At 36.1% G+C, this 26,281-nt stretch overlaps 3 protein-coding genes across 3 annotated transcripts; 2 read left to right on the forward strand and 1 right to left on the reverse strand.

The window, feature by feature from the left end:
• Positions 1-5,675: 5,675 nt before the first annotated feature.
• LOC109102575 (E3 SUMO-protein ligase CBX4) lies at positions 5,676-10,075 on the forward strand. Its single transcript, XM_019115967.2, has 5 exons — positions 5,676-5,950; positions 6,146-6,189; positions 6,660-6,725; positions 8,040-8,106; positions 8,227-10,075. Exons 1-5 carry the CDS (start codon positions 5,882-5,884, stop codon positions 9,607-9,609), a joined length of 1,629 nt encoding a protein of 542 aa, XP_018971512.2. The 5' UTR covers positions 5,676-5,881; the 3' UTR covers positions 9,610-10,075.
• Positions 10,076-14,930: 4,855 nt separating this feature from the next.
• On the forward strand, positions 14,931-17,376 carry LOC109102576 (chromobox protein homolog 8-like). The gene is made up of 5 exons (XM_042758132.1): positions 14,931-15,120; positions 15,242-15,286; positions 15,548-15,612; positions 15,710-15,776; positions 15,982-17,376. Exons 1-5 carry the CDS (start codon positions 15,052-15,054, stop codon positions 16,816-16,818), a joined length of 1,083 nt encoding a protein of 360 aa, XP_042614066.1. The 5' UTR covers positions 14,931-15,051; the 3' UTR covers positions 16,819-17,376.
• A 708-nt stretch (positions 17,377-18,084) lies between these two features.
• ca6h17orf67 (chromosome A6 C17orf67 homolog) lies at positions 18,085-20,535 on the reverse strand. The gene is made up of 4 exons (XM_042758133.1): positions 20,378-20,535; positions 19,047-19,135; positions 18,711-18,848; positions 18,085-18,359 (listed from the first exon to the last, which is right to left on the reverse strand). Exons 1-3 carry the CDS (start codon positions 20,427-20,429, stop codon positions 18,732-18,734), a joined length of 258 nt encoding a protein of 85 aa, XP_042614067.1. The 5' UTR covers positions 20,430-20,535; the 3' UTR covers positions 18,085-18,359; positions 18,711-18,731.
• Positions 20,536-26,281: the final 5,746 nt, after the last annotated feature.

Raw genomic sequence — 26,281 nt, forward strand, 5'->3', positions numbered from 1 at the left:
CCTTTTAACTGACTCTAAACAGATCGGGAATGCAGTATTCCAAAATAAACAACATGCATTGTCCTTGTTTGAGGGCTACCTGCAGGTTGTGGCTATGTGCATGACTCTACACACCCTGATGCACACACTTCGCTTCAGAGCTCATTTTTTCTAACTTTCTTTCCTTGTGGCTGCAAAGTGCTCAATATGATATTGACTTGTTCTCCACGGCAACCTGGAGAATTCCACTGACTCCCCTCCATGAGCCTGGCGGTCCGTCTCTCCACCCCTCCCTCTTTTGCTTGCTCTGTCTCCATCACTTTTCCCATCCCCCCATATCCAGCTCCAGGGATGTGGTGCCACTAAATGTGTGTGGCTGAGAGAGGGAGAGATTGTGTGTATCATGACTTCAGATGTGTCCACACACCATGTGAGTGTGTGTGTGTTGTGGGGGTGGCTCATTGCGTGGTGCTGCAGGCAGTGTGTTTTAAAGAGCCAGTCACTCCAGCAGACGTGGTAACAATGACTTCAGCACAGCCATTTCAGAGCGCTAATCCAGAAAACACATACAACCAAACACATCTGTCAGTCTGTTTTTTTCTGTCAGTAAAAAAGCTTAAAATCTGTAAGAATGCATGTGGCGTGAGGTGCACATAATTGCTTTCAAATATGCATATAATTCAGAATTTGTTTTCCTGTATCTTACCGCTGTGCAGTTATCAACTGGATTTCATCTCTCTCATGAGCATGAGTCTGACAGAAGGACACAGAGGGTCTGCCTGAGGGATGCAGTCCCGTGAAATGAGTATGTCATTATAAAAGGCTTGTTATTGAGCCGGATGCTGATCATGCTGCTACGTGTTAATGTGGAAATGTGAGGGTGAGAGTGTCTGAAGCTAATCACCTCCTGCTGATGTCTGACTGCCATGCTTGAGGCCATTCCAAACATTTCTCTCAGTCTCCATCTCACTCATTACATGACATTATATTTCAAAAATTATTTCAGTTTTAATCTAAAGTTTCATTAATTAAATGTACACATATAACAATCAAGAGCCACATGGATTGAGTGTGTAAATGTTCTGGCTTCTAATTTTCAACAATTTAAGTATAGTTAACTACAGCTATGACGTGCACTTCCCACCATTCTATAAAAAAAATATATAGAATATAAGGAAGAGTAACAACGTCAAGCTGATGGGTGTGAGTCAGCTGTACATATACTAACTACATTCTCACAAAGAAATGGACAAAGGCTGTCACTGGAACAGTACCCTTTCAAAGGGTACAGTTATCCTTCAGAGATACTAATATGTGTCCTATTTGGGGTAAATGAACTTTAACCATTTTGCCAAGTGTTAGTAAGGTTTACCTTCTGAAAGGGTACCGCTCCTGTGACAGCTTTTTTACCTTTTATGAGAATATATTAAGCCCAGAGATTAACCTTTACCACCAGATAGCGTCAGAGCCACAATAAAAAAAAGGAGAATGAGAGAAAGAGTGGTAGAGCTGGACAGGAAGAGATAGTGTGTGTGCACACAGAATAATAGTGTTCCACAGTGAGTCATTCTGACTGGTCGTCATTGTTCAATAATCATGAACATTACCTGCTATTTATGGACTGCACTCTGAGGGACTCTGAGCCAATCAAAGTGCCTAACTCAAAGGGCTTGTCTGAGTCACTGTGACGACAGTCTGTTTTTCCATTCTCGTATGAGCAATGGTAATAAGGTCTTTAAGTTATTGTTTGCAGGTGTGTATATACAATTCACACCAAATACATTTTTTTTTTATTATTCTATTTTTTATTTATTTTTTATTATTATTTTTTTAGATGGGTTACAATTCTAAGACATTCCACATGGGACTACAGTGGTTAGAATAAAATCATATATCCAATGACAAATATATAGAATATGCTGTGATACAAGCATGTTATGATATTCCAAATTTATTCCATTAATAGGAAAATACAGTAATAGGCACAAATATCCCCCACAAAGACAAGGACACTGATATCAGCTGATGAAGCCCCAAAGCAATACACAGAACAAGGATTCCAGGTATGCATCTCTAGTTCTTTATTACAAACTGGTTCGATTGGTTTTGAAGGTAGTAATATGCATGTTCAATGATTAGTCATGCATCAAACATTTTCCTGGTAGACAGGACTGTTGAGTATCGATGCATTCTCAAGAAAAATCTCTACTGTGTTTTTTTCCAGTATGGTAGGGCTTTGTTTGAGTGTTTAAATTACAGCCTGCATTGCTGATTATTACACCATAGTAACATGATTTTCCCCCTAAGGTTCCATTAGTGTAAGAGTGACCAAGTGTAAGGGTGGTTCCTTAACGCCTTAAAAACTTAAAGTTCCTAAAATTCCTTAAAGCCAATGTCAAACAACAATCATTGTGCCACTGATTACACAATGGGTTATGTTTGGTTTCAGGTAGAAATCAGTCTGTCTTTATTAGTGTAATGTTGCTATATTCACTATAAAATCTATGGCATTATTGGAGTTAAGAGTTATTCCCTGTGTTCACATTTGTTATGACAAATTTCAACAGTCATCCAAATGGGATAATTCTGTTCAAGTTAAAGGCACAAACTCAATAACAATCTCAAAGCTGAACTTCATTGTCACTGAGAACAGGTGTAATATAATTAGTGTTGACTTGACTGGGAGATACAACCAAGGAATTAATTTCAAATTGAGTCTAATGGAGGCTGTTACAGGTACTTGTTTTCCCATTCTAGTTGCTTAATGGAGCATGCTATTGATCATTACTGATTGTTGAAAACTGAGCAGGTACTACGTCCTCCTGACAACTGTGGCCATGTTCTAAGATTAGCCAACCTGACTCCTATACACAGAATTGTGATGATCAGTGAAATATTACTGACAGCAACACTGGAATGGAGTGAAAACTGTTAGTTCAAACCACAGAAAATTTCACACACACCACAGATCAAGATATCAGGAAAAAATGAAGTTCAAAATTTTGGACAATAAGCTAATTATTTACTAAACCTGTCGCCAAATTTGCATCTTTTCGTGAGATTCGGAATATTTGCTCTGCAGTGCAGTGTTCAAAATGATCAAACATTGTGACATCGTGACAAGAACGTCAACTCTTGGTTCCACAGCATCAAAAGGAAATAACGCTGAAGGCACCTGAAGCTCAGCTTCACCCGCCAACACAACTGCACTCCTGGATTCCAGAGAACCTTTATGATGATAACACGGGAATTTTAAATTGGTTTTCAAACGACATGAAATACAATGACGAGCACTTCATTAACATATTTCATTTGTCCAAACACTGATAATTTCTTCAGCTTGCGTGATATTATAATGACCATGTAAGAATGGCCAATCGAAGACTGCGATGTCCAGTTATGCATTTCAGAAAACAACAGAACAATCAGTCAGCTCGAGGTCAAAACTAGTGTTACCTTAACCCAGTGTTACTTTTACAACATTTACTAGTAGGCTAACTGCAACAAGAAGGTTTTGCAAAGCCAGCTGAAACTTAATATAGCCTATTCATAAATTTTATATCTATGTGACACCGAATTCTTGAAAACATTGTTGTGATCAAATCTTTGAACACAGGGAAGTCCTACTTCTTTTTCCAAGGGCTTTAAACAATGTTTCATGTTCTCATTTTAAGCAGCATTCATGACAGACATCCAAACTATGCGTTGACGGGACAGAATATGCTGAAACATTTCACTGCATTCAAAGTTTTATAAGCACCGACATTGAGAGATAATTAGAGATGTCTTTCTTTCAGTTTAAGACCCGTTCCCGTCTATAGTTACACAGACTATGATGTTATTTTTGTCAGAATATTCAGAGTATTTTATTGTATGAAGTACGAAATCAGAAGAGAGAGAATGTGTCAATTGTTCTGCAATTTAATCTGAAGCCACAGTTGTGTTCTTTCATGGTTTTCGCGTTGATGTTGGATTTGATCTTGTTATGTGCAGTCCGTCCTATATGTTAGTACTTAAGGTTGATTACGAGAAAGACTTGACCCAACTTTTTTATTTAACATGAAAGTATTAAACAAATAAGAAGTTAACAGGAACATGTCGAGATACGAGCACCAGAGATCAGCAGGTTGAAAATAGGCTACTGAAACGTTGCTCATTGACGAAACAAGTAACTCCGTTGTCTATTGATTACATTAGCTATTGCATCGGGTAGACCATAACAATTTTACGTTACAGTATTCCCTGTAAACTGACACAGATGAGTTCGTGTGATGAAACTGTGTTTGCAATGCGACAATTCGACCTCATAGCCAAGATTTATTACAAGGAAAACTATAATCTCTATGAGAACTCCATTTTATGCAACTGCATAATGTCGGTGAATACTTAATAGCCTAATGTATTTCTTATATTATATTTCCAAGTATTTTCGCTGCTGTTCAGCAGTCATTGCCTTATAAGGAAAGGCAGTCGTGCCTCTTTGCAATAGGCTGAGAACTGCCTCCTGCAGTTAACCCTTATCATGCTGAATTTTTCTTAAGATATTTACCGTTTTGGGGTCGCAAAGACACATAATTATGTTTGTATGATCGCGCAGATTATTGAGTGTATGTGTGTTAATGTATCAGTGCATATTTTAAATATGTGTTCAAGTTATTGATTGTATTGTTGTTCGTCGTGTGTGTGTGCGTGCAATTTCTTTCCTGCTCGGAAGATGGTACACAATACGCGGCGTATAGCCTTGTGGCACAGGTTGCCCAGGGTTTTCACACGTTCGTTTGCCACTGCAGTTTATTTTTCACAGGTCTTATAGCAGCCGTTGGCCGTCAGAAGGCAGATGTCAGATGAGCTGAGTGCTTGAGGCTTTGAAGACCAACCAGTGACCTACATATTGTACATTCGCGGTCAACTCTCATGTGCATTGAATGTGTACATGAGTTTAAACAACTACGTTACTAACATACTCTAATTTAGGCTACTTGAAATCAGACAACGAAATAATTTGTATCTTAATGCAATTTATCCAAAGCCAGTTGTTATTTAATAAATTGTTTAAAGCACGTGGATACGCGCGATGTTTAACCCAGACAGAATATCACGCTTTAAGAATAAAATTCATCTAATCTAATAATTTATAGGAATTTCAAATCTGTCATTTTAATCTGCCACGTATTGGTTATTGAGGATGAATCCCAATGCCGCCCATTTGATTAGCCTATTTAATGCATCAGTGGACTACATTGATTCAGTGGAAAAAATATATAAATTAAAAACACTGTTCAAAATGTAAAGTCTCAACATGCTGTTCTTTGATAATCTAATTTATTAATGTCTTAGCGTCACCGTATGGGGTTTTGAGTAACCTTGGTGTTTGTTCAACATAAACAAACATTTGTCCATAGCTCAATTCTTCAGTAGTCCTGTCATGTAGGCTATTCCTTTTAAAATGTTAATATCTTCCTCAAAGTTGTCTCTCCACTGATATAAACTTAAAATGGATGGTAAATCCATACGATTAAAAAACCTTAATGATGCTGATAAAGATTTAGCCTGTTAACTGCTAAAAGAACTAATCAATTGAACTAATCAAGCTTAAATTTAAAAAGTGTGCCCTTCTTTGCGTCATAAAGGAGGAATTCTCGATCAGTACTTGAAGAACTGCAATAACGACTCTTCATTTGCTCTCCAGTAAACCCGCGGCACAGGGCAGACCAGCCTCTCCTCCGCCCCTCCTGATGTGACGTCACGCTCATGGCTATTTGCATGAAGTACGTTGTACAGAGCATTTGAGAGTTAAAACTGAATCTCTTTTGAGAAGCGAAAGACCATACGGAGCGGGGTGCACTCAGATGCACTCATGTTATCGCGCGCGCACTGAGAAGTAACACATCGCGCGCTGAAAATGGAGCTGCCCGCCGCGGGTGAGCACGTCTTCGCGGTGGAAAGCATCGAAAAGAAACGCATTAGAAAGGTTTGCGGTTTTCTCTTAACAAACACTTTACATTTTCATGTTGTAAGCCTTTAAAACGTGCAAGTAAGGGTTTGTAATTTTAAAAGAGATAGCACAAAAGTAGGTACTTGTTTCCGAAACCCAGGATAATTGATTATTTATTTTATTTACAGTAATTCCCAATCGTAACTGACTTTGTTTTTATGATATTTGCAGGGAAGGTGTGAGTACCTGGTCAAGTGGAGAGGCTGGTCTCCCAAGTAAGTTTCACTTCAAGATGTTGCTTTGCTATTTTAATGTGTTGTGTTGTGTTGTGTGTGTGTGTGTGTGTGTGTGTGTGTGTGAGTGAAAGAGAGAGAGAGAGAGAGAGTTAGCGCTTACTAAATAATGCAGAAATGTCATAACTTGAGTCTGTGATGGTAAATAATAATGTCTCATATGTAAGCTTTATGCTATAGCCTATAGAAATAAAAATAAAACGTAGCCTGTATAATACTAATAGTAGCCTATACCACATAGGAAATGAAGCATCGACCATGTAACTTAGTATCAGTATTTTTTTTTTACTCCATAACATTCTTGAAGATCCGTTTAGCAGGACCTTGTTAGTGGCGTTAGTCGTTCAGATGACAGCCACGTTAGATAGTTCGGTTGAGGGAGTTGGTGATATTCATGCTTCTCTGCTCTCCCCCTCTCCCCTTGCTCTCCACATCCTTTCTTCTCTTTATAGATATAACACGTGGGAGCCAGAGGAAAATATTCTGGACCCTAGACTTCTCGTCGCTTTTCAAAACAGGTGAGACATAGGAGCAGTCTTTGCTTGTCACTCTGTACAGCCGAAACGGTAGGAGGAGGGAACACGCTTTCGTTGCCGCTGCGCTCATGCTCAGTCTTTTTCACTTTCTCTCACTGACGGAAGGGGGATGCACACAGGAGCCGGAGAGAACTTGTGCGCAGGCGCGTCGTAATATATGACTGAATTTAATTGCGCGGTACACCAATGCCACGGTCCGGAACCAGCAATAAAAAAATGTTTACATACAGACGTGGCCAGAAAATGTGATCCTTTGAGCCACCTCTCATTCACCATGGAAACATTTTATCTCAATAAACGCGCCGCCCTTTAAATACTTTACTATTATTAATTTCGCCCGGTTTGGCTGACTCTGTCCGCTTTTGGACATGCTACTCTCTAGACGCCCTGAACCGAAAGCATTGCAGTAAGCGCAAATGCATGCTATTTTCTATCAAGCTTACAGACGAAGTGCACTCACACACTAACTGACTGCATTTTACATTACAAATGGGTTACACGTGCATTCACGCCTTCCCGAAATTCCACACACATTTTTGTCGGGTATTCATCCCCTTTGACTAGCATCTGCGCTCACTATTAGCGGTCTCCATCGCGACGCGGAATTCTGTTTGGGGTAATTGCACGCGCCCCTTGAGTATAGAACCGTTCTAGGTCGTCTAATTAGGTTTTTGCAATAATATTTTATATAAGGTCGATGAGAAAAGAGCTGATGGCCCATTTTTTCGAAAGGCCATATGCGTAGTTTGAGCTAACACATAAACAGAACACATTGAAATAAAGCAAATTAATAGGCTACGTTTTGTCATCTTTGTTTTTCTTTCTTCCTTTCAAACTGGGATTGTTCACCAAATTAGTAAACAAGGTGTGTACTGTCTGAAGCAACACCGAATTGTCTTTATTTTATGTGAGTAAATTTAATGAATGCCACTGTTGGGCAATTTAAAGATCATATTTGAAAGGATACACAAAACAGGCAATAACTTGACCAAAATTCACTCTCAGAAATAAAGGTACAAAAGTTGTCTCTGGGGTAGTTTATTTTCAAAATCTGCTAATATTTATCACTTGTGTACTATATATATACACTTTACTAATATGCACCCTTTGGGGAAAAAGTACATAGGTGTACCTTTTAATAAGGTACTGCTCCAGTAACAACTTTTGTACCTTCTTTCTGAGAGTGTGGGACAAAGCGTCAGAATATATCAAAAGTTAAATATATTAGCTTCTGTCTTATCATGAATTTGGTTTCTTTTATCATGATGTTCTATAATCTAAAACTTTTCCATTCAGGGAAAGACAAGAGCAACTTATTGGTTATCGTAAACGGGGGCCAAAACCTAAACATCTTCTCTTGCAGGTAATTCACCATCACTTACAAACATGCATATGAACACAGTGTTTACAATTAACTTCTGTGAAAATCATGTCACTAATTGTTTCTACTGCAAAGCTCATTGTTGGTTTGTCTGATTTCTAAGTACCATCATTTGCTCGAAGATCCAGTGTTCTTTCCGACCTTCAGGAGGTGTCTCATGGTGAGGATTACCAACCCAAAGCAACTTCAGACCTGGTCCAAAGCCAGCAATACCAGCTTAACGGCAAGAAGCACCATCCCTACCAGCCCAACCCAAAAGACAAGCAGGGAGAGGCACAAATAAGTGGGAAAAAGAAGCACTACTACCAGCTCAACAGCAAGAAACACCATCATTATCAACCAAACCCTAAAATGTATAACTCCCTGTATCAGAGGGTCAAGGAGACCAAAGTTCCTGAGTTGACTGACAAGGAATGGAACTTATCTCCAGCTCTACAGCAGAAATGGATCCAAGATAAGGATTCTGGGTGCCTCAGTAAGGTGAGGAATATAACAATGGGGTTAAAAAAGCTTCCTAAACTAAATGGTGAAGCTGACTTAAACATGAACACAAACAGTGATGCAAAGGAAGACAAAGCACCTCCCAATGGAATAAGCAGCAAACTGAAGATTGTGAAGAACAAGAATAAAAACGGGCGCATTGTCATTGTCATGAGCAAATACATGGAAAATGGTACCCAGGCTGCTAAAATTAAGGAAGGAACAGCAGATTCTGAGGAAAAAGGGCAAGCACAGGATTGTAAATCCTGTGGAACAGATGAGAGCACAGAGAAGATAAAGCACACAAAGAAGCAAAGTCTTGTGAAAGGGATAAAAAAGGACAGTAAAGCTGGGACTGCTTGTTTTATGCTTTCGAATGGACTATCATCTTGTGGAGAGGACAATCCTAAAAAAGCATGCTCTATACTGTTTGAGCCAAACAATTTAAAGAAGCCTGGCAACACTGGAGATTATGTATCTAATGAACAGCACTTGCAACTGACAACCAAAACCAGTCTGACTACAGTGCCTTTTGAGAAGAGTGATCAAAGAGGCACCCAATCTACCCAATATGGTCCCATAACCTTCCCTCAAAAGCGTTGCTACTCTGAGCCAGACAGTGACAGTAGGGAGGCTAAGAGGTTCCTAAGTTCTCAGAGTATAAGTGCTCCAAATACTGACTTGTCTTACTCTTGCAATGACACCACACACTTCAATGACCATCAGCACTCTAGCGGACATGACTTTGAAATCCTGGACTCCAACCAAGATGAACCTATAGACCTCAGCTGTATAAGGTCGAGAGAAGAGAGAAAAATTGCTACACATTCTCAGATTGGAAACTCTATACCAACTGGGAAAGCAACAGTCTCTACACCAGAGCAAGTAGAGAAAGAAATGAAAAAATCTGTTCAAAGCTTTACACCTTTTCTTGGGAATATAATAATCACAGATGTCACAGCAAACTGCCTCACAGTGACATTCAAGGAGTATGTTACAGTTTAGGAATATGTGATGGATATAAAGTCTATAAAAACTACTGACTATTTACTGTGAACTTGTAAAAATGTAAAGCATGTCTCATCATCAAGTCCTCAAGCTTGCCTGAAATTTTTGAAACAATCTAGTGTAAAGTTTTGATATAGTTTCAGATTGCCTTTGATTGAACTGATCTGAATTATTTTTCAGATTCACACATTTAACTATTCCATGATAGGGATAGAAAAAAGAAACTAAACAGACTTTCCTGTTAATAGCTTGCATCAAATTAGCTTAAAGCTGTTTGCAGTGCTATATTTCAAAAGGCTTAAATATAAGAAGCACTTACTACACGTAATACTGAGAAACATTTTCTACTGATTTATCTTTTATAGTCTTTGTTTTTAAAAAAAAAAATACAAATAAAAAATTCACTTAAAATGTGTTATTTCGTTTGTCTAAGCATATTAAAAGTTTTATTTTATGCTCTTGAGTAAGATCTCAGTCTTTGCCTATACTGCAAGCAGGTGTGTGTGTGTGTGTGTGTGTGTGTGTGTGTGTGTGTGTGTGTGTGTGTGTGTGTGTGTGTGTGTGATGAATAGTGTGATGAATAGAAGTGTTTCTATTAACCACACGTGAGATGAGCAGATAGGCCACACAAAAGAGCATGTAAATACATAAGACATCAGTATCAGACTGAACTTTGCACGGCCCTTAAACAGCACATTGATGAGCAGGGAAGTGTGTGTCACTTGGACTTTTGTCATGTGGATTTTCTTTTAAGATATATGCCTGCTTTTACTCCACACACAATGCTAATTTTTAACAAACATGCTTGAGATGGGCACTCATTCTCAGTTCCAAGACTAAGAAAAAAATTATTTAATTTACTTCCATTACAAAAATAAAATAAACATATGGCAACTGCTTGTAAGTTTAGCACAACTCTGATCATATCATCCGATGATAAACTGGCACGTCTGTGGGAGTATTGGCAGCAGTGTTGTCTTACCAAAGCTCTGTTATAGACTAGGCCTAACTTAAAACTCCTCTAAAAAGGACAGTAGGCTTTTACAGTCTTTAATTATGCGCGAAGATCTACGCATATATCAAAATCATACAAAACATCCCATTTAAAACATCAGTTTCAAGACAGAAACTTTTCATTTTTGCGGCCGTTGGATTATTATTTTGTTATTTTAGATAGGCCTATCACATTTCTTGCTACAAGAAATATTACCCAGGAATAGCCAAGAAAAAAAAAACTGTTTTCATGTTGATATTGCCTCAGAAAAACCCAGAAAAGGAAATTCCGTGAGATTTTAGGTAAGATAACAAACATAATCAAGAAGGAAACTTTCACCTGGCGTTCTAATAGATTTTTCTTCTTTTGTTCAGATAAGGCTAACGGCTATTTAAAATGATTATTTGTAAATAGAATTTTATGTCGCAGCATTTTAATTGTGGGCGTGGCAATCGCATAAAGGTTGTCAAAAAACAAACAAACAAACAAAAACAACCGGACTATCGGATGGGATAGCCTATTTTAAAATCCCTGAACTCGGTAGGTTATACTGTGATATTGCGGAGGCGTAGGCTAAGTCCAATTTGTCACATCTGCGAAGGTAGTAAGGACAGACTGCGCGACAAAAAAAAAAAAAAACTAATTGGTTTACCGGAGCTATAGAGGGGAAATAGCCTAAACAGCGCTGACATTTCAGCAATTAACATCTTACAGGCATTATTATAGCTAGCCTATATGCGTATCAGGCAGAATGCTTTATACAGCGGCTCCAGGATTCCAAAATGTTGGGTGAATGTTAACGAATGTTGCGTTTATAGGTAGAATGTGAATTTCAATGTCATCCAAATATAATAATATATCCACATGTATCTTCAGACCATTACAAACTTTGTTTATGCACAAGACTGTCCATACAAGACCGGCAAGAAGAGATTCATCCCGTATGGCATCGTTAAAGGTTTATAGGCTAGGTAAAGGCACTATAGGCAATAAGGATAGAAAATTAATTATTATAGGCTTACTAGCTTTCGCTTTATAAGCTATCACTGGGCTTGAATGAAGCTTTGAACAGCCTGATGTATAAAACTCGACTCATTTTTTGTCAGCGCTAACATGGCGGACAGCAAACGTCTCTTTCTCACGGCAAGATCATGATTAGTAGTCCATCCAAAAACTAGGGTTAGTGGTGAAATTTGTGTCAAAGGTGGGCTTCGGAAAGCACTTCAGCCTCACTGAAACGGAATCAACCATTTCCTTTGCTGCACCGTCTGAAGCTGCTCTCGCTGCGGTTATAAAATGGCTTCCTTTGGTCCATCCACTTTATTTGCGATCAGCTTTTGAATTCAGCTTTACTGCAGCGCATTTTAGCTGTAGCTGGTTTATTTCGGCAAGTTTATTTAAAAAAAACGACTTGAACAGCTTCTTTTGAAATAATAAAGTAATAAAGATTATTTGAGTTAAGCATTAGGTTTATTAAATCTCACAGATGGCTTTAGTAAAATAAAGCGTTTTGATGAGAGTGGTAGGCTACAGATGCGTTCTAGAGCTTGAGGTCATTAAAATGTTGTCTTATGTTTAAAATACCGACGATAATAATGTGATCACATTAAATAATAATAATAATAATAATACTAATATGATCTAAATACAAGTTGCCTTCAGGAAGATAAACATAGCCTTACTTATGTTTATCTCACTAAAATAATTAGTCGAATAGAAAATATGCAGTTGGACTGCTTTTTTACTTAGAAATCAAAGATTTTAACAAGTTTTCCCAACGTGTTTATTAGCAAAGCTTAGATTAATTTTATGTGGCATATTTATTTAGGCTATTTAATGTAAATCAGTAACTTAATGCACGTCTTTTCTGAGATTTACTCAGGTTAATCTCGATTTACATAAAATTATATAAAATGTAAAATAATATAGCTATATAGGCTAGCCTATGATATGGTGATTGGTAAACTAATATGCAGCAGAAAGGGCTCGATTTATGGTCTTATTTATATGTAAGTCTTGGACACAATGTGACCTAAATAATAGGCTAATCCAACAAAATCAGGGAATCCATGTAAATATTTCTGGTAAATAAATTTACATCGAAATATAGCCTATTTTTAACGTGATCGAAAATTGCATCAAACAGACTGAAACAAACGGGGCAAAATAGTAGTGTATTTGCCATTTCCCTTTGTAAATTGTGCAGAATTTCTCATGCTGGTTGCCCAGAAACGAGTTAACCAATAATATTCTTCCAGCTCGATCTAGAGTCCATAGCTACTGATATAACCACTGCAGTAGTCAAACCACCAATCCGCAGAACCAACCACAAGCCTGCTGTTTACCTGTTAAGACTGAAAATGAAAACTGAAGCTTTGATTTTATTGTAGAGAAGTATTCATAATACAATCGTCACAATATCTTTAAACCACTGTTCAACTGTTCATTATTTTGAAGCGAATGCATTATCTTTACTCACCGAATAAACCCCCAGCATAAACTTTATTTACAAGCCACAAAGTGAACAATCAATATATCGTTCATTTTCATTTTCAAAGTTTTAAGATATTAGCCTATTTAAAAATATTATTGTTTATAGGCCTAAATATAGCTATGATTTTACATTTAAACGCCTGTTACAATTTGATAATGTCTAAAATTCACACAGGAACATATTAATGTCATAATTTAGCTAAGCTATATATGCGATTTTTTTTACATGCCCTGTTTGAAACCTAAGTGACTGTGCAGAACTGAGCATAAGATTGGTAAACATTTTCGGAAACGCTTTTATGTGGCCATGAATGATTAAATGCAATAAACATTTTCGGAAACTCTTTTATGTGGCCATGAATGGTTAAATACAATAAATTAATGACTGTTCTTCCTTCATATGTGTAGCTGGTATTAATGTGTGCTTGCAATTTCAATGCTTAGGTAATTATATTTATAGCCTATCTAAGATGTTAGATTTTAAATATATTTTTCGTTAACCAACATAATTATGTGAGATTTTTTAAATTGAATTAGGCTATATGGAACACCCAATTATAAAAGTATATTTTTATATTTATTTTAATACAATAGCTATATAAAATTGTATTATCTTCATTCTTTATTCTAAAATTAAAATATCTAAAAATAACATAAATAAATAAAAATAATTATTTGATCTAAAGAAAAAAAGCGATGTGGAGACAAAGTCTGGCCTATAGGCTAATCGTTTTTTGGGGAACCATTTAAGAGGTTACCTATTGTAGTGAATTTAATAACTCTTGTTAATAAAAAGTTAATATTTATGAAATGTTCCATTCGCATTATTGTGCTGTATTTTTCTTGGTTTAGTGGTCTTTAGCAAAAGTTAGCGTTGTTGTCATCTTTTGCGTATTGTAATAACTAATAAGATATTAGTATCCTCTTTTTAATTTATTCCAGTAATTAAATTGGCGTAGGCTATTTTATAAATAAAGTTGGCCTATACAATATAGGCTAAATCTACAATGGCGCTGTTTAATCAGTTTTTTATTCTCATTTTGACATAAAAAATGTCAATCAATTAATTTTAATCAATTTATTTTCGAAAAAGCCATAGTTTAAGAAAAAAAAAATATTCTTTTAGCTAGCCAAGCTATAAATTAATATCAAACAAACCATTATTTATATTTTTTTTATTCAAAAAATTAACAAAAATCTTACAGAGAAAATAATAGAAAATAATGTGGCAAAGTAGGTTACCTAATACTTTAAATCATCATTTAGCATAGGCCTATGCACAAATTCAGCCCGTTCTGTTTATTTAACGGCTTTTTTTAAAAAAAAACATATAGCCTATAAGCATATTCAATATTCATTTCCATCTTTGATTAGTTTGTCGTAGGCTAGATAAAGACTTCATATTTGATTTTGGCGGGATTAATAAAATAGTCTTGTGAATATCAGAATATTGATCAGAATAAGATGGCATACATTTTCCTATAATAACAGAGGAACAGTAGCCTAGGCCTTTATCAAAATAGCTAACAACAGAAACATCTTAATGAATTATGCCTGTTTGAGAAAATACAGTTTTTTTTAGGCTATAGCATACACGTCCTTGTTCTGCTAAAGTTAAATTGATTCGTTTTTTCTGTAGTCTTGACGTAACGTTTACGATGGAGAACTTTAACCTTCTGATGTGTTCAAGTATTGAACCATCTTATATTTCTGTCAAGAATGCAGGTATGTCACCAAGAGCAAGCCCCGGCCACTTAGCAACAGCAGAGCCAATGAACGGCCTCCAAATCTTTCCACCTACAAGCGGTGCCAAGGCAACATTCTAACGAACGTGATGACGTCTGGCTCACGAGAGTATTATGGGCTGTATGGAATTCTGAAGCTAGAGCAGGCGGACCGGACTCGCGCTCACAGCTAGCTTCGCTGCAAGCTAACGGTAGACGAAGGTAAACATGGAGCTGTCGGCTGTCGGAGAGAGGGTGTTCGCGGCCGAATCAATCATCAAGAGACGAATACGACGGGTATGTGCTGTGTGAGAGATATGTCGAATTTATTTTTTATTTTTTTGCCAAATATGTGCTAATGTCGTTGGCTCGCGCTGACGAATTCTTTTTTTTTGTGTGTGTCTGATGGCACGCGCAGGGTCGAATGGAATATCTCGTGAAATGGAAGGGCTGGTCACCCAAGTGAGTAATACATGTCCATGCTGTCTGTTATGCCTTGCACTGGTGTTTTGGTGACAGTGATGGCTGTCAACCCTGCTAGATATCGCGAGGGGCGTAACGTTACATCCAGTGGCTGGTTAACATGCTGGTTTTTACTGCAGACTGGTTTTGGCAGATGGCATGCTGCAACATTAGCTGGCCCTGCTAGCAGGCCGACAGAGTAGTGGTTTAAAGGAAGCAGGAGATTGACAGTCATCACGTGAAACTTTTTTTGTTCTCACAATACAGTACTTGGGAACCAGAGGAAAATATCCTAGACTCGCGGCTGTTCGTTGCCTTTGAAGAGAGGTATAAAATAAATAAATAAATAAATAAAGATTAAGTAAAACTATTAGGCGGCCGAAAATACAGACATTTTCACTCATGCGCTTGCATTTTCATGCAGGGAGCGTGAGAGAGAAATATTTGGACCCAAGAAAAGAGGACCTAAGCTCAAGACTTTTCTTCTAAAGGTTAATGTAATTTATTTATTAACATAAATCATAATAATCATCTTTGTGAAATTATATATATTGTGTATAATTTTTTTTCACTTAATCTTCACAAAAGTTATTGTGTTTGCACTCATTGTTTTGTCTGTTTAAATGAATACAGTTTATATAAGGGCATAATTTTGGGTTCTGCACTAATTTTTTTCAAAATCATTACATTTTACAGGCCCAAGCTAAAGAAAAGTCAAAGTCTTACGAATTTAGGAATGATTTATCCAGAGGCATTACATATTCCAGTCCAGAGCCTGTAGTAACCCCTAGAGCAAGAGAGGGACTACGTGCTGTAGTTCCCACAATTTTCCCTCCCAGCACGGTCAACCGAGGGGAGAGTGTAAGGATCCCACCACCAGAATCAAGGGAACATCGTTCTCCACACTCACCCAGACCCAGCACCGATGCATTTACCCTCACCCCAAAAAAGAGAGGACGGAAGCCCAAATTATGCTTTACAGATGGCTTTACAAGCTCCTTACATCCAGAGCATTCAAAAAGAGCAGCAGACGAAACCATGGCAAGCATTCCTTCCAAAATGGCAAAGTTAGGTTTGGGAGAAGAGGAAGAGAGATGCTCTGAAATAAGTGGGAGAATTAAGATATCTCACAAGCACATGGATGCTACCTATTCACATAAACAAAACAGAGTTGTTCCAAGCAGGAGTACCCAGCACATTTCTTCAGAGTGGAGTTTGCATTCCAGCAGAGTTAGTGCAGACTTACAGGGACACAGGAATAATCCACAGACAAGCCACTTTCATCATAAACACCTGAAGTACCATTCAAAACGAAGAACATTTGAACATGCTGATTCCACCAACAGACACCCTTCACTTATTGCCAAAATTCCAGTGTCACGCATATTTGGAGAGCCAGATGAGGGAGATGCTTGGAGACCCTCCTTCAGCAATGTGGAGAAAGTTGTAGTTACCGATGTGACGTCAAACTTCCTGACTGTAACAATCAAAGAGAGTAGCACAGATAAAGGCTTCTTTAAAGACAAAAGATGATTATTTACTGCGACCAGTATGCTCCTTCCATCTCTTCAGAAGTCTTTTATTGTCAAAAATATTCAGTGTATTGTATAAAAAAAAAAAAACCTTTTCCGTTTTCTGTCACACTGAAAACTGTATTTATTGTGAAATTGCTGCTTAAAGAGATTTGCATGCACTAGACACGTTACACAAAGCCGGAACTGCGTTCTTATACATACAGTTCTCAGATCATTTGTTGTAAATAAGTATTAATTACAAATTGTTTACCTAAATATATAAAAGTATCATTTGTCTCCCAGACGAATATTAAAAACGTTTATGTACAAACCAGGAGTTGACATTTTGCACACTAGCCGTCATAATTGTTTAATTTTTTTATTTTATTTTTTTGCGTCACATCATTACGTTTTCAGTTCTTGTAATTTACGTTGATTTATTTTGTCATTTAATATTGTCAGTTACCTTGTACACTTGTTGCACGAAACAGCGACTTTAACAATTTATGCATATAAAAGTGTAAAATGAAAATATAATTTTCATCTTTAACTCAAAAGTAAAATGTAGATTATTGAACACGTTTCTTTTGTATCTCTTTACCTCAGCTCAAATTCGTATTCATAGATATTTATTAATGTTAAATTGTATAAACTTAGACTTCTAATTATTTTGTTGGGCGATTTTGTAGTTGTGGTTATCTATGTATTGTGCGAATAAATGTTCTTTAATATGACGTGAAATAGAAAAGCGCACATCCCATGTCCATACTCGAGTCATAATTTTACAAATAGGCTAATATAATAATAATAATTATATATACACACACACACATTATTATTAAATAATGAAGAAAAAAAACGTAAAACTATTTTAAATTTATGCTTATTTTCCCAGTTAGAGTAGCATTAAATGAAAGAAGAGATTTATATATATATAAATTTTAAGTTCCCAAACTTTTATTTTTGTTATACAATGGTGGTACTTACTTATTCCATTTGACAGCCTTTTATTTGTTTATTTATTTGGACTTTATGGTTTCTTGTGTGACACGTGACAAAATGTAAACTTTCAGGTTTACACAAAACAGTCTTTGTACTTTCGATCAATCAGTGTTAGGCCTTCAGATATTCCCGTGTAAAGGTCAAACTCTTGCCTATGTTTATGGACCATTTGCGCTTCATTATTTAAACTTTTTTTTTTTTTAGATTCACTTTTACTTATATCATAATGCAATGAAATACTCCTACAACCCGTAAGATTAAAACCCCACAGTGACAATCAAAATTTAGAGCACAACAGTTTTATTTTATTAATAAGGCTCTTATTAAAAATGGGATTTTCGTGAAAAAAAAAAACAACAACAAAAAAACAATCTACCGATTATAAGACTTTTCATCTAGCCTAAATAAGACATCTAAAATGCGTCTACACTATCGATAGGTGGGTGTCTTCGTGGATTTTGTGTCCTTGGCGTCCTCGGTATTTCTCTTTTCGTTCTTATTGCAATCCATTTCATGGTCTTTATCAGCTTTGTCGTCGCCGGAATTCCTGTCTTCGCCCTGAAAAAAAAAGGAAGAAAAAATTTATTTGCACTCACATATGGGTAGGATTTTAGTAAATATAAACCGTTTTCAATGATAAAACCGTATTTACATCTAATGTGCCTTAAGTCAGGGTAGAACTAATACAAAAAGTCAGCACAGAAAGGAAAAAAAAACATTCAAAAAGAGTTAACAATTCTTGCCTTCACCCAAATATTTAGACACATTGCAAATGTATTTACTTTCTTCACCTAATTCTCATTTATTATAAGGGAAAGTGTAAGGTACAATTTACATAATAAATAAAATCACAATAGTAAGCTTAAACATAGTCTTTAGTGAGATACAAAAGCAGAGGGATATCAGAACCTGTGGATCACTGCAGGCCCGTTAAACAGTATAGCCGTAGTTGCGATCACAGCGAGGAAAGCAGTGAGGGTTCATCCAGTGCTCCATACTGGTCTCTCGAGCCCTCTGCTCAAGTCTCTGCATATGCAGCATGTGTTCCTGAAATACACATGAACTCTGCATTCTAGAGTATTGACATGGAGCTGAGTTCACTTATTGTTTTCTTAAGAATTTTATTTAAACCCAGCACAAAGCAATATTGTGAACAGATGTTTACAGCAGGCTCTTGTGCATGATGCTTTCTAAATATTTGTTATTAAGCATGCAATTAAAAGGAGTCTGTTGTTGGCACCCGACCCTCATAGGTTCATCAGGGTGTCCAGGCTTCTGTCTCTTGGTGCGGAGTAGCTGCTTTGCAAAACTCTCCTTGATGATGGGGTTTGCATCTAAGGATAACGACAAGTAAAACGATGACAATGTATCAAGATCACCGTTTCATATTTTAATTTCATGGCAATGACAATATGATTTATTCATGTAACTACATTTTACGGATTCATTTTTCTAAATAACTAAGGGGTTACCTAAAAATGTCACAACAGTTGATTCATTATGTAGCCTATATTATTATGTAAACAAATTAGATTATCAAATACTTTAATTTGTGGGATTTCATATTACCCATTTCTCTGTTTCTTTCTTTCTTTCTTTACTAGCTGCATGTTAATTTTATGTTCTCCATTCTTCACCAGGAGGCCATTCTGTCCTCTGAACCTTTATTCTTTCAGATTTCCTCTAGTCCTTTGGGGGTCTAATTTGTATGAATTTCGGCCTTTCTCTTTCCCTCTTTCTTCATCTCTCCCTTTTTTTCTCTCTTTCACACAGACACGCACGCACACACATACACTTCACTCACTTTATCTCCTGCCTCCCCATTTCAACCCCTCCCTCCGTTTCCCAGCGCTGTTTGTCTATGGAAGAACACAAAGTGCCCATTCATGAGCGCGTCTCCCCGGGGAGCGCGCCCCTGCGCACGCGTGACCTGGAGCTCTGACCCGCGAGGGGTATGAAAATGAGCCCGTTACGGTAAACACCGACGTGGCAGAGAAACAGCCGAGCAGCGTTTTTCATTGCAAATTAGATAAGATCCTTAAATTAATATAGGGTGGGGATGGTGGGTGAAATCATCAGATAATTTGTGTTCAGGTAACATTTTCAGCAGCTAAAACAATAAGAATAGAAATATATACATGGGATAGGAATATATAAAAACCAACATACAAATAAAATGGAAACGTCAAAAAGCAATAATAATAATATAAAAAAATAATAACAACGCCAATTTTGAGTTTGCTTTTCCAATAGGCTGACATTACAAATCGTTTACCAAGTGAGGGGCATAAAAACAATGACAAAATAATAGGTAAGCGTAAGCATAATGAAAATGTTCTCACAGAAATATACACCCATTTATGTCTTAATTAGAACTGCAAGAAGAACGAAAAGAAAACAGAGATTTATTTCAAAAGCCATTGTCCAAATGTTCCAAAACATTATGCATGAAAATAGGACTCGCTAAAACAGGTCATATGCACACAAACGTCACAACCCACAGTGATGAGAGCAATAAAAACACAGTAATATGCTAATAAAACCCATGGCATAAGATTTCTACAGGAAAAACATACCAGTGCAGAAGGTCAATAAGACCACGCAAAATAGGCATACCAACAGCTTCATTTTCACTTCCCTCCGTCCTCAGTTCGAAATAGCTGCACTTGAGTGTTTACCCATATTATGAGGAGGAGAAATACACGACAACGTCATTTAGAAGTTACCCCCACAGCACCTCTGCTTACAGACCACTGAATAGGCTACAGAAGAAGACTCCTGGCTTCACATCTGGATAGTGGATCTGTAGTTACAGACATATTCCACAAGATGTCGCCTTTACTTCTACATAAACGTCAAAGTCTGGGCCTATAACCCTGCAACCTAATGGTTCAAACCTGCTCGCTGTTGGTTTGTGGTTGCCAGAAATTTATTTTAAAAATAATAATAATAATAAATAGGAACTCATTTTAATATAGGCTACCCGAACTACAATAATCTGCTCTGCACCTGACAAGCACCCATACAGCAGAGGGCTACATAATAATTTGTCATTAGAAAGGGCCTTTCAATTATTATTATTATTATTATTATTATTATAAACATGAATTGACAGTGCACAGATACCCACACAAAACACTTAACAAAATCAAAGAAAGAATAGACTAATAGACTGTAATGCAATAATCATTAGCATACCTGACAACATAAATCGTAACAGTAACACCGCTATAACAAAAACAATAACAAATATAACAAATGAAATATTTGGGGTAAAAATAACCTCTGCTTTCCGGGGCTAAAGGCACAATAACTAACATGATATTAAATGGTTGACTTTTCCAGTTGTTAACTTGACATGTTTAGATAGATTCAGATAGCCTAGTAAATATCATGTTGGGTGTCCTACCATATAATAATAATGACCATATTTAAAATGAAACCATTATATTTAAAAATATTACATTAATATTATCACATAATAAAAAATCATAGGCTATTTATTGTTATTACTGTAAAGATATGAAATTATTATGGGATCTATTTCAATGCTTTCAGAATCTTTACCTTTTTCGAATAATTCTTGTTTCTGTGTTTTTAAAATGAACATATTTTAATATCAGTATTGAACAAAAAGAAATTATTTTATTTATCAAAATAAAACACTTTGCTCAAGTGATTGATATGAACAAGAATTCACTTATTCACAACATACTTATTTAACTAAAGTATTTGTATAACTACTATGTGCCTTTTACCCCTTGTTTGGAGTAAAAGGCTCACCTTGCGGACTCATACAGTACATTTAAAAGATTTTTAAACAAAACAAACCTCTTTATGATTTATTCTTACACAAAATATGTTGCCCCATCAATTGGCAATAAAAACATATAGCCTAGGCCCTAGGCTATAGGCCTATACATTTCTGCAATCATAAATCATGGGAGCAGTGAAAAGCACAAATGTCAGGTCTTGTTTGTCAGAATTATTACCCATTGCATTCTGTAATATTTATTCTTTGTAACTCTTCTCTCTGTTTCATTATTATACCTCATTTATCATTTTTCTTTCTTACTAGAACCAGGAAGTATGACCATATTAGCCCGGTTCTGTCAAACACTGTCACTGCACTGCACTGCTCCCTATCTTGCTTATTACTTATAAAGCCCTGAGTGGTTTAGCACCTCAGTATTTGAAGAAGCTCTTATTGCATTATAGTCCTCCATGTCAGCTGCATTCTCAAAACTTTGGCAATTTGATAATACCTAGAATTTCAAAATCAACTGTGGGTGGCAGATCCTTTTACTGTTTAGCGCCAAAACTACCTAACATTGTTCAGGAGGCAGACACACTCTATCAGTTTAAATCTAGATTAAAGAACTTTTTAACCTGGCTTACACATAACACACTAACACATTTCTAATATTAAAATCCGTTAAAGTATTTTTAGGCTGCATTAATTAGGACAAACGGAACTGGGAACACTTCCAATAACGCATGATGTACTTGCTACATCGTTAGAAGAATGGCATCTACGCTAATATTAGTCTGTTTCTTTCTTATTCCGAGGTCACCGTAGCCACCAGATCCAGTCTGTATCCAGATCAGATGGTCACTGCAGTCACCCAGATCCAGTACATATCCAGCCCGGATGGTGGATCAGCACCTAGAGATGACCTTGACAGCCCTGAATGTCAGCGGAGATCTCTTCTTTTTCTTTTTTTCCCCTCTTTTTTTTTGCCAAACAATAAAGCTAAGTTCAAAGGCCAATTAAAAACACTGTTACAGTAAATAAAGTGCAAAGAAATCTGTATTTTGTTTAGGCAGTATTTGTAGCAGTTAATAAATCCCCTGCTGAAAAAAACAGCATATGCTGATAAGGTATGTTTTGACACTGGGGTGCTGGTTTATGCTGGTCCTTTGCTGGTTTATGCTGGTCCTTTTGCTGGTTTATGCTGGTCCTTTGCCAGCACATGACCAGCATAAACCAGCAGTGGACCAGCATAAATCAGCAAAAGAACCATCATAAACCAGCACATGACCAGCATAAACCAGCAAAGGACCAGCATAAACCAGCATCCCAGCATCAAAACATACCTAACCAGCATATGCTGTTTTTTTCAACAGGGTCATGTTTCGAGATTTGTCCAAAAGGTGTGTGGTTTTGTGCCAATGCATTGTTAAAGGATCAGCATGTCATGTAATAAAAAGTTCACATTTAAACTTTAACAGCCAATTAAAAAATATTGGTGTAGTAAAATTTGCTAATTCACAAGATCAATACATCCTTTATTAAACCTCTTTGTTAAGTTTAATGCATCCTTACAGAGGTGTCGAAATGCTGAACCGATTCATTCACTTCTAACAGCTCTTCATGGGAGCAGCATCATACACAGAGGGCAGAGCGTCACGTTATTTAAAGGTGAAGTTCATGTGTTAATGAATAGCAAAGGATTAAGTAGCTACATTGATTACTTCTATGCCACTGATCCGGCTTTTATATGTAGTTTGGGGTAACAAAGGGTTTTATAGGTTTGACTGAAATAATAATTCAATAACTGCCACTTTAAATCAATGTTTCAAGCAACAACAACAAAACAATTGAACAAAAAACAGATACAGACAAAAAGTAGCCATTGATAATATCTAAAAACATATCCAAATCCAAATGTAATAAAAATTTATTTATGTGTGATTTATGTGTAAATTATGTGCAATGTCTTAGCTACTAGGGATTGTTAGATAAATCAACAATCCCTACAGGCAACACAATGATATTACAAATAATAAATTGTGCAAAATGTTTATATTAACAGTCAATTTACAAATAATGCTTTCAGATTTGTGGAACTCACATTGGCTTAATCTCCACAAATTAGTGTTGTTACTATGACAACCAATTTGAATGTGACAAGAAACTGGTATCTGAAAAGAATATATATATACTGTATATATATATATATATATATATATATATATATAAACACGCCTAGGGCGTCAAATTGGCTAGAAATGGCCTTGATCACGACAAAAATTCTCCTAGAATTCACAGTTTGCATTCAGTTAACAGATCCATACGAATCCATGAAATAAAAGTTTATAAAGTCAAACGATAGCTTTATGTGCTTTACAGATTAACTTGAAGTCTTTATTCATTCGTAATGTTCAAGAGTAGATCATCTTTGGCGCAGTAATGTGAGTTCATGATCCGATTTGTACGGTGGCCGAGAAGTGCAAAATAGATTACAATTCTGAAAACAAAACAAATTACAAATGCAAATGCAAATGTATTGTATGACTTGCACTCACTATGGAATAAAACATATGGAGTGTCTATTTACACTTTGTGCAAATAACCTGCCTCATTGGCATTTTGGCATTGGCCATTTGTCAATTCCAGTGGTGCAGGAGATTAAGTGTTTGTCCTTAACTTTTTGACGTAATCGACCCAGGTTCGATCCCACCTTTGCCGAACTTTTTTTTTCTCCCTTTTCAAATCTCGTATCACATCGTAAAGGCATTTATTTTCAATAAAAATTAAGGAAATAAACAAAAAGGTGAAAATAAAGTATAGGGTAGGGATAGGGTAGGTGTAGGGTGGGCTTTATTGTACCAATAATATAACATACAACAAAAAACCTCTAATAAAATAAAAACAATACACTAAAAACACAAACATTTCAAAAATTTACACAATAAAACACAATACTGAAGTGCAGATAATTGCCACTATTTGCAACAAGTAGTATACATAGCAGAAAATCCTGCTATTTTAATATAGTGTATTTACAGTATTTACACATTTAGGTATTTGCATTCTACAGAAACATCCTTTTTTTTTTGTCCCTAGCCTTTACAGAAATATTACAATTGAAAAACACATTAGGGTTAATTTTTCTATTTTAAAATAAAACAATGTGGCAATATTTGTCTTTAATTAATTATAAAGAATTCCAAGCACCACAAAACTGCTTGTCCCCACAGCCATGTACAGAGGGAAAGTGCTTTATTTTGCAGTCAAAAACAGATTTTTCTACCATTTAAAATACAATAATGTATTCATAACTATAAAATATATGATATAAATGGCATAATACAACAAAATACTGAATAAATATTATAACATATATAATGAAAACAGTGGTCCCCTTGTCTCACCAGTGTTACCGTTTGACAAAAACTGTTACCATCTGAAATAAAAATCACACTGATGAGATCACTTGACTTCCTATTTTCTAAAGATCTATGAAAAAAGGTCCATGTTAAGTCCACTGTTTCTTTTCAGTTATCAGAAATTTTCTCATTTAACTCATGATTTCATATGAAGTTTTTAGTTATCGTCACTGCTATGACTTATTTATTGTTAAGGAATTGTAAAAAAAAAAAAAAAAAAAAAAAACTATAATACAAAATGGATTAAACTACTTAATTAAGTGGGTCTACCATGATTGACAACATATGGTTTGATACCTTACAGTAGGCATTTTGTAAAATGCATTTTTCATGAAAATTGTCACTGGTGTAACATTCCCTATGGGTAACATCAGTGAAGATCAGTATATCAGGTCTTATGTATGTCACTGGTGATTCATTGTATCACTGGTGTTACTGTGCTGTGTTACTATGTTACTGTACTGTTTTTTCTTTCACGTTAAATAAATAAAACAATCTCCTTATTTCTTGCATTTTCATTATTTTTCTGTAACTCTGACTACATGTGCAAAAAAAAAATTCGGAAAATAAAAATTCATAAAATCTTTTAATATTGATAAAGGAGGTAACACCAGTGACAAAAAATGGTACATTTGGTCTTGAAATAATTGCACAAAAAAGCTAAAAAGAAAAATAATTAAGCTGCCATTTATATGTATTCATAAAGTCAAAAGGTAATCTAATACTGTGGTCTAAGTTTAAATGTTAGAAAAAGAAATCAATTTTAAGACATTTTGCCATACCAAAAGTGGACATTTCGGTAGAATGACCCAAATAGCATATTGTTAAAAATACTGCTATTTGCACTTAGTGTAAATAGAATCCATTGCTAATATGAGATTTGAAAAGGGAGAAAAAAAAAAGTTTGGCAAAAGGTGGGGTCAAACCCAGGTTGATCATATCAACAAACCAAGGACACACACTTAACCACCTGCCCCACTGGAGCTGACAAAATACCAGTGCTAATAAGGCAGGTTATTTGCACAAAGTGTAAATAGAGTCTAGACACTCCATATGTTTTATTCCATAGTAAGCGCAATTCATACAATACATTTAAATCGAGCTACTTTAAGACCATCTCCGAACTTTCTACCACGACTCTACTGTTTTTCGGCTGGTTCTTTCTTTATACTTCGATTGACAGATGTCTCATCCAGGTGAGTAATCCCAAACCAATGGCACTCTCAAACTATACCTACCTCTTCCGGTTTGTCTGATTTGTCCTTGTGTTTTCTGACTTCTTGTTTTGTTTTCAAATTTGTCCTTGT

This window comes from Cyprinus carpio, chromosome A6 (genome assembly GCF_018340385.1).
Source record: "Cyprinus carpio isolate SPL01 chromosome A6, ASM1834038v1, whole genome shotgun sequence".
Taxonomy (NCBI): Eukaryota; Metazoa; Chordata; class Actinopteri; order Cypriniformes; family Cyprinidae; genus Cyprinus; species Cyprinus carpio.

Excerpts from the sequence above, each read along its gene's own strand:
- ca6h17orf67 (XM_042758133.1), bottom strand. The coding sequence starts at position 20,429 with ATGAAGCTGTTGGTATGCCTATTTTGCGTGGTCTTATTGACCTTCTGC. Across the intron at positions 19,136-20,377 it reads CTTATTGACCTTCTGCACTG|ATGCAAACCCCATCATCAAG; the intron begins GTATGTTTTTCC and ends CGTTATCCTTAG. Across the intron at positions 18,849-19,046 it reads ACCCTGATGAACCTATGAGG|GAACACATGCTGCATATGCA; the intron begins GTCGGGTGCCAA and ends TGTGTATTTCAG.
- LOC109102576 (XM_042758132.1), top strand. The coding sequence starts at position 15,052 with ATGGAGCTGTCGGCTGTCGGAGAGAGGGTGTTCGCGGCCGAATCAATC. Across the intron at positions 15,121-15,241 it reads TCAAGAGACGAATACGACGG|GGTCGAATGGAATATCTCGT; the intron begins GTATGTGCTGTG and ends TGGCACGCGCAG. Across the intron at positions 15,287-15,547 it reads GGAAGGGCTGGTCACCCAAG|TACAGTACTTGGGAACCAGA; the intron begins TGAGTAATACAT and ends TTGTTCTCACAA.
- LOC109102575 (XM_019115967.2), top strand. The coding sequence starts at position 5,882 with ATGGAGCTGCCCGCCGCGGGTGAGCACGTCTTCGCGGTGGAAAGCATC. Across the intron at positions 5,951-6,145 it reads AAAAGAAACGCATTAGAAAG|GGAAGGTGTGAGTACCTGGT; the intron begins GTTTGCGGTTTT and ends TGATATTTGCAG. Across the intron at positions 6,190-6,659 it reads TGGAGAGGCTGGTCTCCCAA|ATATAACACGTGGGAGCCAG; the intron begins GTAAGTTTCACT and ends TTCTCTTTATAG.